We start from the raw sequence: 15559 nt of genomic DNA, 5'->3' as shown, positions 1-15559 counted from the left end.
CTAAGAATGTTTATATCTTATTTTTGAAAACTTTTAAGTTAAATTTAGGGAAGATCATTTCTCAAGTGAACTTGTTTCTTGTCACTATTTCACATATTGTTCATGATTAGGTAACTTGTACAGATTAGTTACGTGTGTAACTTGTTAAATTTTAACACCATTGGTAGTTGTTTTAATCCCTGTACCTTGTAAGATTTGGCAATTTGGGGTTAAACACTTTCACCTGTTCATGCTAAGTAGGCACTCAGCTGATTTAGGAAATCTAAGAGGTAGGAGGATGAAATCTCTACTTCTCACCCTCCAGCCCAGCTCAAGTTAACTTGGGGAGCTGTCCTAAACTTTCAGCAAATCCAATGCAAACATGCTCATTGATACACTGACTGAATTCTCTGCATTTGCCAGGCATGGAGACGGGCCAAGGTGCTTAAAAAATGATTCCCACTCTAATAAACTACAAATATAGGGGCACCTACCAACCAGTCAGGTATCAGAGCACCTAACTGGTCAACAGGAGCTGCTTAGATCTAGTCAGAGTAAACTGCATTCCTTTTTTCCCTCACATGCACAGAGTGAGGAAAGAAGACTGTCATGCCTGTACTCAAAAAGCCAAAATGCTGGAAAATTTTCAAAGAGAAAGAATTTAAAGATTCATAAGAGAACAGCTATTAAAATCTCCACTGTGACCCTCTCTAAACTATCCCCATTTAAGTGGAGAGGCAAATTAGGCCCACAGGCACTTGTATTTAGGATGGGCTGAAAGAAGAGCCCACATGTGAACACTTAAGGTCTCTGACATGACAATCCATAAATCATTTCAGGGAAAGCCTGTCACCTGCATCTTCTGCTCTGCCTTTTAAATGGATGGGACCCCAACACCCCATTCTCCTTAGAGGAAAAAGTAGGGGTGGGAGATACACTGAGAACAAAGAATGATGACTTTCTCTTCCCCCTACCAAGGAAAGATGTAGTAACAATAACTGCATTGAAATCCTCACTCACTTTAAAATACCAAACTGCAAACAGGTAGATGGAATGATAATGTTTGAGAGGCCGTAAACCTACACAAAGATGTATCTATTAAGAGAACATGGAAATGAATCTATTAAAGAAAGGCTAAGTGATTGCATTCACATGTGCTTTCATTTTTAAAGCTACACTTATTTAGTGGTTGCATCTTTTAAAGAATTTTCTGAATAGCAGAAGTTCTACTTTTTTGTCCATCTACCAAGACATCCTTTCAAATAAAGGAATAGATTATCTAGTCATTGAAGAACACACACACACAAATCATATACCAAAATAAGATAAAGCCAGCTATTTTATCCTTTCAACATGGTTACCAAAGCTCCATTGTGTCTACAAATTTCCCAGGGTGGTGCTGTTGCCAAGAAATTCTAATTCATGACAAGGTTCTCCGCAAATTGGGATAGGGGCAAACCTGCAGAGGGACAGACCCTACAGTTTGCTTTGTCTTTCTGGCTGAGACAGCACCTGGCTGCTCAGGCCTGTGGAAGGCAGAGAAACAGGATCATACAGAAGAGTAAGCCATGTGGCTGACTGACCCAACCTTATCCCACCATGAGATGAGGTGTTCTTAGAAGGCAATGATTTCTGTGGGTTTTCCCCTAGAGATGCCTCTTAGGACCCTCACAAAAAGTGCTTTAGGATGCCTGAAACCAGAATGAAATTGCAGTGTTATGGGGACACTTTAGTCTTTACAGTAGCCAAGTATGCCATTAGTTTAAAACAATGGGGCATGGAGGAGGGAGGAATGTTCTATGATTTATTTATTTGTTTCCAGTAGCAGTGGAAAATTTTCTCCAAGCAAAATGGAGGCCTGAAACTGACCCCATCTGCCAATTATGAATCAGCATTAGCAATGAGCACAATTCCATAAGAGTTCTCAAGTAAACATGCCAAGCTCCTCAATGACATGAAGCAAAGTGTATTACAAATAAGACTTAAGAGCATCATTATTTGACCTGTACTCACGAAATGCCAGGCTAGGTATAATAGATGTACAAAACCTCTGAAGGCTTTTTTCCCCAGTAACTAAGAGTATCATATCAAATTGTTTTTGTTTTCCAAGTCAGGGGTGTATCCAAGCAGTCATAAGTTCTATCGGCAACAAAAGTCATGAATGGGTCTCTTCTTAAGCTATCATCAAATAGTACCCTACAATCTTCTCCAGCTTCTGTTCTACGCTGGCCTTTTTTCTACTTTGCTCAGACAGCTCTTGGAAAATTTCCTGCAAGTTTCCAAAGATCTCAAGGCTAGTAGCCTTAAGAGTTGTGTCAGCTGAATTCCATAAAATAATACACCACATAAGCACAGTGTAATTTAGAGTTATATGACAGGCAGAGACAATATTACCGGGGCCAAGTGCTTAAGTATGCAGTCAGAGTCCAGGAACGGAGAGCTGTTAATGTGGGATGTCCATTTGGACTTTAAAATTGTAACAGCAATGATCTGGGGAGTTGGAGCTACATCACTGACTGAAAATCCAATGTCAAAATGATCTCTATGACAGGAGGTAGCCCTCTCACAATCAGTGGTTCTGTTGTAAGCTCACTGACACAGAAAATCATCCCATATCATAAGTTTGAACTAGAATCCCCAAATAGCATATCCTTAATTTTCAAATGTACAAATGTTCTTGGGTTTAGCACACAAGCTACTCATTCTCTGGAAAATCAGATGATTGGAATCTCATTATTTCACCCTTCTCCCTGAGGCCAGGTATATTGTTCACTTTGACAAGATCTAATAATTACTCCTCATTTGACCTCTAAAATCAGATAACCCTGCAGCATCAGACAACTTTCTCCTGCCTGGGTTTCTTTGTAGCAATATTCTTGAGCTGGTTTGAGCAAAGCAGTCTCAAAATTTCACCGTCAATGGTTGATTTGGAACCGATAGTTGTACAGAACCACCATTACCCCTTCAACTCAGAAGTAGCAAAAGGGGTTGGCTGTGGGAATAAGGAAGAGATATGGGCTAGAGGTTTTGGCATCAGCACAAACTTAGGGTCCTGGCTACCTTTAAAGAGCAGTTGTGACTACAGAGCCAACAGCAGAAAGCTCCTTGGAGTGACATGTTTTGTAAGTGCTTGCCACAAGTTTTATTTCCTATGGATCATGAGTGTGCAGCTCTGAAATAGCCTGGTAAAGGGTTTTAAGGTGAGGGTGTTGGCACTTACAGAGGATTAAGGCAAAAAGTAAGGAAGAGGTTAAGAGGAGACTAATTCCTCTGCCTGCAGATAGAAAGTAAGCTATCGGTTCCTTCAGTGGGCAGGAGGGGGAGGGGGAGGAGGAGGGAAGAAGGAAGAGCAGAGCTGGCTTCCAGGGAAACAAAAGATCTAATGCATCCCCTAATTGTCAAACCACTGATGTGCCTTCACAGACCTAGAGTTTCTCCTGGATGGGCTAGCCATATCTAGCAAGGCAGGTTTCCTCTGGAGAGAGGCCTTCCCGCAAAGCAGGCTTTACTACTGTGAAAACTTGAACCAAAACAAAGTTGTGTGATTCATCAAGAGGGAACGCTGTAACAAATAAAGCCAACTTTCTCCTCTCCAACACTGCTGAACAGTTAGTCACAAACAAGAGCTGCCTCGAGCAGGCTGACTAAATCAACAGATTCTCTTCCCTAACCTGTCTAGACAGTTGTTAATATGCAACTGATTCAACACCAATCAGCTGACAGTGCAAAAAACGAAAGCTCTTTAGAAAATGAAATTCTGGCAACATTTTGGTTCACACAAAATAAAAGGAAGGTAATAGACCCAGTGAGGCCCTTCATGAGACAAACATGTTACAGATGGGAGAGAGGAGGTATTGAAGAAATGCTGTATGCAAAAAAAAAAAAAAAATGCGCTTAGAGAGTCAAGTGTCAGAAGTATCCACCAACATCTTCCGACAGGAATGCTTGTGCGAACACACAGGCTCAAGAGGCCAGTACCTGCAGGAAAACTAGCAGCTTCTGTTGGGAAGAACAACTAATAACAATGGTGATCAGCTTCACCATGGGGCTCCTTATATCAAAAGTCAAACCTCTCCCACTAGAGCTGCAACTGTTACATCCCAGCCTCTAGCTGGCAAATCCTGCTTCAGATCCTGGCTGAGGAAATTCAGCCGTTCATTAGCCTTAACAAGCCGCCGTCACTGAGCGAGCAGAGAAGTTATGAGGGCAGCTGCTCACTGCGCCTGTCCCCCAGCCCTCCCCAAGGGCAAGCATGTTTCTTCAGGATGGACTGCACAAGTTCACACTTCCGATGTGCAAATCTAGAATGTCTTCTTGGACTTTCCATGGTGCACACCATGGAGTTTTTAAAGACCCATGTCCCCCGCCCCCACCCACCACCATCTTCCCCGCAGAATGTCCCCCCCATCGCTGCTTAAAAAAAAAAAATACTGTTCCCACAGCAGACCCAGCACTTTCCACTGACCAGTATTTTCTTTATTCCACTTCACAAAGCCCAGTGAACTTGTCCCCCGCCCCTCTGCATCCTCCTCCGGACGCCTACCCAACTTGGCAAGGCAGCCTTTAGCATCCTAGGAGTTTCTTAACTAGTCCTCCGCGACAAAGTCAGAGGATGGAAGCACGTATCACCCTTTGTCTGAGGTTGTGCTAACTGAAGAGGGGCCCCAGAAAAAAAAGAGGGAGAGAGAGATAAAGAGGAGAGAGTGAGAAAGAAACAAGGACACACAGAGAGGGTGTTTTCCTTCTGGAGGCATTCCACTGGGGAAACCTACAATGCTTTGTCAGACTAAGATAGATACATCTTCCTGGCCCCCTTGTATGTAGATAGATATCCTTGAGTAGCTTTTGTCATGGGTTCTTTTCTCTTTCCCCACCTCTGATCTCAAAAATCAAGCTCCTATTCTTTACTGACACTCGTTAATTACTGGGAAAACACTTCGCTTTGCTCCAGCCCCCCCATCCGCTGGTCCTCAGCACCAGTTGAAACAGATGAACCTTATTTAAGGTACTAGGTTCGTAGAGCCTGTGCGTGTAGGGGATGAGGTATCCTAAAGACCCAAACCGTCTTCCTATAGGGCTCCACCGAGCCCTAGAAGTTGGGCATGTTTCTGCTGGCGGCCAGTGAGCGGAAAACGTGTGCGCAAGGATGTATGTTGGTGACTGAGACGCAGGCGGTTCAGACCTGGCTGCTCAGCAAGGGAAGACTAAGGGGTTAGGGGAGGGTGGAGAGGTAAGCGCCTATGACTGTATCAGAAAACATTTTAAGCAACATAGAGCCAAAAAAGGAAAACATAAATAAATAAAAACAAACAAAAAATTTCAACCCAAAACCCACACCAATGCAGCCCCTGCGTCTCCGCCGCCGCCACCACACGATTTACACAAGTAATTTAAATCATTCACCTGCTGCCAGGTCTCCTCCAGGGACGGCAAAGCTGAGAAGTAGCCGGTGTCGTGGACAAGTTGTAGCTCCTGGAATATACTATAACTAGCCAACACGTCCATGCTGCTGCGGCCGGGCAACGCGGGACGACAAACCCTCCCCCGAGCACAGTGGGGTCTGTTTGTCTGTCAGTCTGTCTGGCTTACCCCCCAAGAAGGCAGACATCCAGTGGCCCTTTTGTTTTGTTTTGTTTCAGTCAACTAAAAAGGAAAAAAAAAAAAAAAATCAATGCAGGAGCGAGGGCGCGAGGTGCGAGAGGAGCGAGTGAGTGGGGTGGATGGAGAGGCATCCAGCGTGTACAAAGCAGCTGACTGCCAGGAAGAGGGGACTTCACGGGAGTCACAATTCCCTTCCAGCTCTAATCACTCCAGCTCGTGGATCAGGAAGGGGACGCAAGCTCACTGACACGAAGCTGCCATCTATTTCTGCAGCGCTGTTCGCTCCTAATGCAATCTTTGCTCTTTATTTTGGGAGGTTGCATTTTTTTTTTCTCGCGATCGCTTCTCTCCCCCACCCCTTTACTTCCCTCCCCACCCCCACCCCATCCTCGCTAGTTTGTAGTCCCCCCCTCCCCTTTTCTCCTCCTCCTGCTCTTCCCCCTCCCCAAACTCCCTCCCTCCGCCCGGCTCTCCGCGCAGCCGTGGGATCTCGGAGGAGGGCGCCCATTAGGCTGCATGTGACCATGTAAGGTAAACAGGGGGCTCATGAAGTCACTGAGGACCAATGGGAAGCTCAGAGCTGGCTCGAGGGCGGGGTCTGGCCTCAGCGGCGTGCACGGATTGGCCCTCTGCGGATCTCCCTGCTGCCATACAAGGCGGCGCGAGGCAAGCTATTTTTAGAGGGCTATATAAAGGGGCTGAGGCGGCCGCCCGGCGGTCGGGGAGCGCGAGCGCTGGGGCGGGCCGGATGACACTTGCGCTGGCTCCCGGGACGCTCGGACTCGGGCTGCGCGCCGGCCTCCGACCCTTGCTCTGCTGTCTGGCCGAGCCCCGTCTGGGGGAGCCGGAGCTGCGCCGAGGGGAAGGGCCGCGTGTGGCTGTGGTGGCGCGGACGCAGCTGGGCCGGAGGTGACGGTCCGGAGAGCTGAGGCGGGACACCTCCTGGAGGAGGCATGGGAGGGACGCTGTGGAGAGGACACCTCGCGCTCGGCCTCCCGCCTCGGTCCCGAGTCGCTAGGCAGAGGCCACGCTGAGGAGGGCGTCACCTACCAAAAAATAAAGGTCCCCGAAGTCCCCTAGCAAGCCCCCCATGGGCCGTCTAGGCAGAGGCGAAGCGCGTTAGACCCAGCAACTCACAATAGCGGAGAACAAAAGAGCGCGCGTGCCCGGCTGCCCCGCCCCCGGCCTCCCCAGGCCCCGCCCCCGCGCGCCTCCGACGCCGTGCGTGCGCCCGTGCTTCCTCGTGACCCCGCACCAGGGTCGGCTGGAGTCGGTCGATCTGAGTAGACTGTGTGCGACTTGTCCTCCGCTGTGCCCTAAAGAGAATGGGGGCGGGGGAGCCCTGGGGCTGCGGCTCACCAGATGGCTCGGGGCGAGAGCAGAGAAGGCCCAGTTGTTTCCTAGAGCTGGGTTGGAGGCGAAGGTGCTGTTGTCTCTCAGTTGGGACCCTGCACCCTGCACGTTTAGATGGGCCAATTGTTTGTTTAACCTTAAATGGTTACTGTGGTTCAGGCTTCTCCAAAATACGCTGAGATGAGCTACTTTTGGAACGATTGCAAATTTCAGTACTTAGAGATGAGAAGCTTCCTTGTGCTGTTAATGGAAGAAACTCATCTGCCTTTCTCTCCCTCCCCACTTTTCCCTCCCTTTGATTATGTGAGACTCTTGGGCACGATATTTGAAAGATTATGTTTTCTAGAACAAGCACGACTTGAAATTAAGTATTGGCCAGGGGAAATTAAACAAGAATTAGCGGGATTGAGAAAGGGCCCCTTATTTATCTGTTAGTGCTGTTAGTGTGTGGAATGGTGTTGGTCAAATGTGCAGCGTCCATGGTGCACTTACAGCAACATAGATGCACGCAATATGCAAGGTTGTCACCACTTCCTAACTGCGCAACTTTGAACAAATTGCTGGGTCAAAGCTCTACCTACCTGATAAACAGGAAGATTTTCTTTGTTCTGAAGAGTGGACATTTGCAAATCTCCTAGCATAGTATCTGACACAAGGAAGTGAGTACTAAATGTTATCTATCACTGCCTTTTTTCTTTTCCTTTTTTCTTCTTTTTTGCGGAACCAGGGATTGAATTCAGGCCCCTGAGCTTGCCAGGCAAGCGCTTATTCCACTGAGCTATCACCCCGGCCCCAATGCTGCCTCTTGACTTGAGCTAAGTAAACTAGATAATATCTAAATTAATAGGGGGACATACTGAAGCTTTGGAGATAGAGGGCAAATAGACATCCCTTTGCTACAAAGTCCTACATTCTCTACCTTTGAGCTATCCTGCTTGGCTGGAGTAGTTAGCAGGACACTATTGAGCTGCACAGGGACAGTGATGGCAAAAAAATCCAGTGGCCAAACTGCAACCCAGGCCCAGTTACTTGTTGCAAAGTGCCAACTGTGCAGTTAAACCCGAATGCCAGGCTACTGGAGTGACCTGGCTGGTGTGCTGATAGAACTCTGAAGCCCACTGCCCCATAGCTTGGCCACCACTATACTAGGGGTGAACATTTTCACGAGTAACAGGTGAAGGAAAATAACTGTAGGAGGCAAAAGGCAAGGTGAGATCACATGCTTTTGAAAGCATACAAAGCCTGAGACTCAAGGGAATGTAATTTTTCTTATGTTACACGGTTAAACTATTTTTGAATAAAAATATAGCAATTAACTTTTATGTTTGAAGATTTTATAAATAATGATCACCGTTTATTAAGTACAATGTACTACAAGTACACAAATGTTTTAAATGCCATGTTGGGTTCAGTCCTCAAGACAAATGCATTTTTATTATTGTGAACATTCTGGATGAAGCTACTCAAGTTTGGAAGTATTAAGTATGTCAGCCAGGGTCACACAACCAAGAGTTCAAATTCAGGAACATCTGATGGTTACAACTGTGCTTCTGCATTAGCTCTCCATGGTGAAAGGTTGAGGTTCCTGGCTTTCTGCTGAAGTGTGTTCATAAAAATTGCTTGGTTTGACTTGGGGGTTTGTCACTGATGCCTTCCTCTTGCATAAAAGAACCCAAAATTTTACAAAATAAGTTCTGCAAATCCCATCATGAACTTTTTTTCAAAACAGTATGAAATATTCCAAAATTCATTTCAAGAGATCAATGCAGCAAGGTATTCCAAAAAGTTCATTTCAGTATTTTTCATGGTTAGCTCTTTTTTATGTCCTAGATACCCTAGGTTCACATTGTGAGACACATGCATAGTACCAAAAGGTATAAAATAATCAACAAGTTAAGATCAGAAGGAAATTTTGGCAATTAAGCCAAAAGTAAACTGGCTAGGCACAGTGGTGCATGCCTATAGTCCCTGCTCCTTGGGAAGCTGAGGCAAGAGAAGCACAATTTTAAGGTGAACCTGGGCAACCCTGTCTCTAAAAACTAAAGAGCACTGGATATGTCATTCAATGGCAGAGCACCCCAAGTTCAATCCCCAGTACCACAAACAAACTGCACTCATATGATGACCATGTATTGAATACCTCCTTGGTTCTTAGCATCTTGCTAATAATATTCACATCAGACCTTCACTCATCAACACGGGATGCAGGTGTTTCTGGTCCTTTTCTTACAGGTGAAGATACTGAAGTTCAGAGAGGACATGTGCTTTGTTCATTGCCATAGGTCTATCAAGTGACAGAAGCAAATTAAAGTATATATCTGCTTACAGATTGACTCCAAAGTCTGTTGCTTTACAATTGTTGCCTTTGGACATGCTAATGACATCTCTAATATTATTCTCCTTTGGAAATAATCCTGTAGGGTAACCCTAGAGTAAATAAGGTTGCTGCTCAAGAACTCAAAAATGGAGTATTTAAAAAAAGAAGAAGAATTTAATATCTAAATAAGTACAATTAAGGAATTGGACTTTTACCACCAGGAAAGTTTTGTTTCATTAGGAAAGAAAGACCTTATTATCCTAGTGTGCTTAGTATTGGTAAAGGCTTCTCATAGGAAAAACCACTTAAAACAGAAACCAAATTTTAAAGCAATTAGGAAAAAAGTTTTGCTTAGAACTTTATTTGAAACTAGAACTCGTTATTAAAAACATTTATTCTGCATTGTATTGAACAAAATTAATGTTTCAAGTATAAGTCTGCTAATTGTAGAATGAATAATTAATACATCAAGAAAATTACCAGTTGCTTAATTTTGCCTACAAAATGTGAAGTATCTGTCAGTGCTCAGAACATGATACCTGAAAGTATAATGCCTTGGCCTGTTGGGTATTTTGAGTTGAAGGAAACTGACCTTTTCCTGTTGAATATTTTGAACTGAAAAGGATTGAGAGCCACAGAAGCAAAATCTCTCCGATCTTCCCCTGCCTGACTCCTTTTTGTTCCCCTAAAGTGCGTATAGAAACTAAAATTGCTCTTCTCCAAAGTGAGTCACAGAAACCAAGAAGGTCACCCTATGAACTCCCAGCTTCTCCCCTGAAAACCCTATTATGACAAGTATCCTGCCCATACCCAAAGATCAAGAAAAACTAAACAAAAAGACCAGCTTATTACCATTAGGTCATAGCCCCTTATGCCAATCATACTTCTGCAAAACTATTCTTCGTTGGTGAAGGCTCTCGTATCACTGAAAACTTTGGTTAGATGAATTAGCTGTGATTTTCTTTGGTTAACATGTCGTTTGTTACAGCTTTCTCAACACTGAAGCCTGTGACTATGACGGGAAGGAAGATACTTGTTATCCCTTGCACACCTTGAACATTACTTCATAGTGAACTTTTCAGTATAATTAAAAGGGGGGTCATGTTGGAAAAATATTAGGATTCTTTTCTGAAGCAATGATATGGCCATCTTCCGTATTGATGTAGCCTTCACTGTAGTCTATATCTTTAGTACTCATTTCCTGATGGCTTCACAGGTCTCACTTTGATATTAACATGACAAAATTTTACCCCATTTCAAAATTTTGCAATTCCACTCTGGCCAGAATTGAATCTATGTATATTGTACTGTGCCTGTCTCATAGAGAAGAAAAGACTAACATTAGGAAAGATCCTTGAGCAGGCTTAGTAACCCAAGCCTTTAGTTCAAGCTGAGGTTAAGGCAGAAGGGTTTCAGCCCAGCATGGGCAACTTAGTGATGGACAAGGCTCTATCTCAAAATAAAAAACACAGAGGGCTGTGAATGTAGCTCATTGCATAGGCCCTGAGGCCAATTTGTGGTATTGGCAGGAAAGAAGGAAAAAGGGAAGGAAGGAAGAAAGGGAAGGAAGGAAGGAAGGAAGGAAGGAAGGAAGGAAGGAAGGAAGGAAGGAAGGAAGGAGGAGGAAGGAAGGGAAAGGAAAGAAAAAAAAGAAAGAAAGAAAAAGAAAGAAAGAAAGAAAGAAAGAAAGAAAGAAAGAAAGAAAGAAAGAAAAGAAAGAAAGAGAAAGGAAAAAAAGAGGAAAGGAAGGACAGGAGAGATATTTGAGAGGACTAATCTATAAGAAGTTTTATCATTAAAAAATATTTTCCTGACTTGTGCACCCCCTCACAACCTCATTATAGCCAGAAGAGCATGAACTTATGGAGTGTGCTTTGGGTTTATCATAGAAAGCCAGGGTGTCATAGAGGTGGAGATGGGTAAACAGAGGTATCTGAGAAGGCACACTTGGAATTTGGAGGAAGGTGTATGTGTCACTTGCAAGTTGTTTCATGATCAAGAAAAAAAAAATTAAAATGTCCACTTCATTAGACTCCTTGTGTCTTGAATAAAATATTTCTAGAAAATAAACATCTCCCTTTGTTTTCATTCTGTGTTCACTTTCTGCTCACAACTTGGCTTCCTACTTATTCTGCCTGCAGGGAAAAAATTTACTGGTTCCAATCACAGGATCCTGGCCACGGTGACACCACTAATTGCTATTGTCACTTAATACAAAGACGTTTCAGTAATTTGTACATTACTTGTGAGTTCAGTTAGAATGGGCTTGACTCCCTTGATGTGTTTAATTTTGAGATAATGACATGTTAAGGTTTCTGGATGTGTCAGACTTAAAAAAAAATTGGTCTTAGTGAAATAACCAAGAACTCTTGGCAAGTAGCCTGTGGATCTTGTCCAGGAAGCATCTCAATCTTACCACAACTTTTCAAAATTCTGTGGGTATGCTATGTTTAATGAAACATGTATTTTCAATAAAATGGCAGCACCAACCCTGAATGCTGGTTCTAACATTGTAATAAATCATACATAGTAGGTAGAAGAAGGACTGGGTGCATGTTGATGCTGGACATGTGGCTTTGGAGACAGTTTTCTTCTCTTCTGTAACTCAAGTGGTCTACTACTTAACAAAAATTCTCTTACCATAATGATAAAGTAAGGAATTCATGAATTAAGCCAAATTCCACTATCAGAGATGCCCTATCCAGACATTCCAGTGTTGGACACTTAATGCTATTATGACCTGTGTAACATATTACACACAGAGATCAATATCTTTAGTCACTTTTCTAGCTTGAGATACTACCACTTAAAAGTGTCTGTATCCTCTAATAAAGAGCAAACTCATCATTGAAATTCACTTATCCATCACTCAATATATATTAGACAAAACAGTCATTTAACACATATTATGCAAAGCAAGTAGGACAAGAATAACATGGTAAATGCAGATTACCAAATGGTAGGTGGTAGTGTTACATCTCACACTTTAGAGAAAGGCAGGTTATGTCCAAGTTCTGCCAGATCCTCAGCTTCCCAGTGCAGCATTCCCTCCAGAAGATGCTCAGCTTCTCCAGCAATGGGGACACCCCATTGCCCGAGGCCTCATCCTCTGTGATCCGGCCTGGCTGACTGATTTTCCCTATCTAAGGACAGCATCACAAGCTATTAAGAGGTTACCATATAAATATTCTGAGAAAGGAATCAGAGGGAAATGAGGAAGATTTCCTTTAATAATAAAAGAATTATATTTGCTATACAATAATAGAAATGTCATGACAGTTGTAAAGTCACTGAGAAACTAAGTTGCTATTGTTTTAGTGATTATTGCCCTTTGTACTATACAAAGCCCAGTGTACAAAACTGTATTGTGTTTAATCCTGAGTATTTTTTATTGTGACATGTTGACTACAATATAGTGTCACTATTCATATATTAAATATCAATGTCACTGTTTATCAGAATATTATTTTTTTCTTTTTGATGTGCCATGTCTGAAGGGTTTGGTAAGCAGTTAAAAGGAGTTAACAACAGAATGCAGTTCAGATTTTGTAATGGAAATCAATGGGAGAATAAGATTGATTTGATAGACAATCTCTGCGGCAAACTTTGCTGACAATGACCATTCCTTTAAGTGACGGATACCTATTCCACAAGTGCCCGATGATGAGTTTTTTATGTATATGATAGATCTGGGTAATTTGGAAGATTAATAATGTCAGCAGCAGTATTTTGCTGACTGGTCACTCATTTGAATTCCACTGAAGTTTTTTCTTTTGCCAGAAGCATGCTTATTTGAGTGGTTAGAAAAATCAGCTGAGTCATAACTTTTGATACTGGTTACTGCACTTCTCGGGAGCAAGCAAGGCAGATGCCATCTCCTGCTGGTGCTGGTGCCATCTAAGCGGGTGAACTAATGCTGCGCTCAGTGCTCTCCTCTCTTCTCTTCCTAGTGCTGGGAACGTTCAAAGGCTGCTTTAAGAAAATATGGTCATGTTTTACACAAGGTCCACTCATTTGCACTTCTCTCACACTCACAGATGCTGTGCTTTGAGGGAAGATAGGACAAGCCTGTTTTCTGAAGGGCAGAGGCCAATACAACTCAGAGAGGGTCATTCCCTTGAAGCAATTATCCAAATAAGATATGCTATACTGCTCACCCTATGCCACAAACTAATTACCCTTTGTTCTTCTGCAACACTGATTCTAAATGTTTGAGAAAAGCTTTTGCTGGGCCTCATTGTTTTGTCCCTTCTGTGTGTTCATGTGTATGGTTGCTCTGTTGAAATTATAAATTCCTGGGAATCATTTAGTTGATTACTCTACAGAAAAAGCTGGTATCTCCCATGGAACATAGAAATTATTAATTTTTAAAAGGATTTATGAAACATTTTTGGCAAAATATTTTAATATAATTTTAAAAAATATTACCTTTTATGTAACAGTATTTGGCCATGGGATTGTTTGCATTAGCTTTTGTCAAGTCATTTCCTAAACAACATGAAATTATATGACATTAAATGATGTCAAATATACTTTCTAAACCTTCTAACAAAATCTTTGTACAATTGGTCCTCTAAATCCATGAGTCTTACATCCATAAATTAGAAATACTCTTATCAAAATTTCATGTTACTGAATGTACAGGCACTTTTTTCTTACTGTCAGTCTCTAAACAATGCAGCATAACAGCTATTTACATAGTACTTACATTGTGTTAGGTACATTGTATTAGGTACATGAATAATCTAGAGATGATTTGAGTATACTAGAGAATATTCATTGGCTATATGCAAATACTATGCCATTTTATAAAAGAGACTTGAGTATCTAATGATTTTATACACAGGAGGTGTTGGAACCAATCCCCCCAGGGAATACTAAGGGATGACTAGAATTAAAATTACCAGAATCTGCACAAAGTATGAGATACAGTGTCAGATAATTCATTTGCAGATTGACTTAGAGAAAACATATATTTTTATTTAATCAATAAGGCATTTATTAATTGTATCAGCTTTTCATCACTGAGATGACACACCTGAGGAAAGCAACCTAAATGGAGGAATGGTTTGTTTTGGTTTAGCGGTTTAGAGGTTTAGGGGTTTCAGTCCATAGTCACTTGGCCCCAAAGTGTTTGGGTATGTAGTAGATGAGCAACACACGGTAGAAGATATCAGTTCATCTTGTGGTGGTAAGAAAGGGGGCTGGGAGGTTAGGGTGACAGAAAGAGAGTGAGAAACACAGACAGACAGACAGACAGACAGACAGACAGACAGACGGACAGAGAGAGACAAAGAGAGACAGAGGGAGAACCCCTTCAAGGATACACTTTTGGCAATCTAACTACTGTACCTTCTACAGCCCCTCCTCCTAAAGGGTCCACAACCCCCCAGTAGTGCTACAGCCTGAAGAAAGCTTCAGAGAAACATTTGAGCTAAAGCTTTCAGGGGGACTTGACCTTTGAGGGACATTTGAGATCCCAACTGCAATGCCAGCCCGTCAACAAACAGTCACACATATATTTGCTACCTCTTAACAGAGACTATACTTTTGAATATCATCACATTTCAAGTGGTGTAATAATGGAACTTTCTGGGAAATAATACAGCATCAGCAAGAGAGAAGCTGGGGAGGAAGAATTTATTCACTACAAGTTTCTTCCCCATTGTGTGGGGATAAATGTGTCCTGATACTAAATGACCTTTAAAGATCACTTCAAGTGAAGAGATCTGCTTTAGTAGCTTTCAAGGGAGTATTTAGCAACCTTGAATTTCCTCTTTCTGATTTGTCTTTACTATAGCAATCTTCTGGTCTGTGATTTCATCTTCTGGATAGATTGACTTATCTGAAGTTGCCCTTGGTAAACACATGATATCAATTTTAACTTTTTTCATGCTTGCATGTTATTTCTTCTGCTTCATTGAGGAAGTGTGACTAAACACAATAAAACATGGAAACTATACTACAAAACTCTATTAGTACTAAACAAAAGAAGCCAAATATGAAAGAGTAAAAAAAAAAGAGAGGGCTGGGGAGATAGTTCAGCAGTCTAAGCACCTGCCCGGCAAGCCCAAGGACCTAGGTTTTGATCTCTTGGTACTCATGCCCTGCCAGCCCCAGAACCCCTGACATGCCTTGCTGGCCTGAAACTGGGCATGGTGGTGCACCGTGTAATCCCAGCACTGGGGAGGCTGAAACAGGAGGAGCACTATGAATCCAACTACATAGTGACCCTGTATCTTGTATGAACAACGAGAGAGAGAGAGAGAGAGAGAGAGAGAGAGAGAGAGAGAGAGAGAGAGAGAGAGA

The 15559-nt window shown here is 42.7% G+C and overlaps 1 protein-coding gene across 3 annotated transcripts in view; it reads right to left on the bottom strand.

Moving 5' to 3' along the window:
- Positions 1-5909, bottom strand: part of Klf7 (Kruppel like factor 7) — an 80243-nt gene extending 74334 nt beyond the window's left edge. For 2 of the 3 annotated variants that reach the window (XM_023710077.1, XM_004626635.2), the window contains exons 1-2: positions 5825-5908; positions 5383-5622 (exon numbers count right to left, since the gene is read on the bottom strand). In XM_023710077.1, the coding sequence (XP_023565845.1) occupies positions 5383-5484 (102 nt within the window). In that variant the 5' untranslated portion in view covers positions 5485-5622; positions 5825-5908. Of the gene's footprint in view, positions 1-5382 lie in introns of all 3 variants that reach the window. The other variant, XM_004626637.2, reaches the window with a different exon arrangement.
- Between the last annotated feature and the right edge of the window lie 9650 nt (positions 5910-15559).

The sequence above is a fragment of the Octodon degus genome, unplaced genomic scaffold, assembly GCF_000260255.1.
Source record: "Octodon degus isolate 3935 unplaced genomic scaffold, OctDeg1.0 scaffold00016, whole genome shotgun sequence".
NCBI lineage: Eukaryota > Metazoa > Chordata > Mammalia > Rodentia > Octodontidae > Octodon > Octodon degus.
The sequence above is the reverse complement of the archived record's forward strand: the minus strand, read 5'-3'. Positions and strand labels throughout refer to the sequence as shown.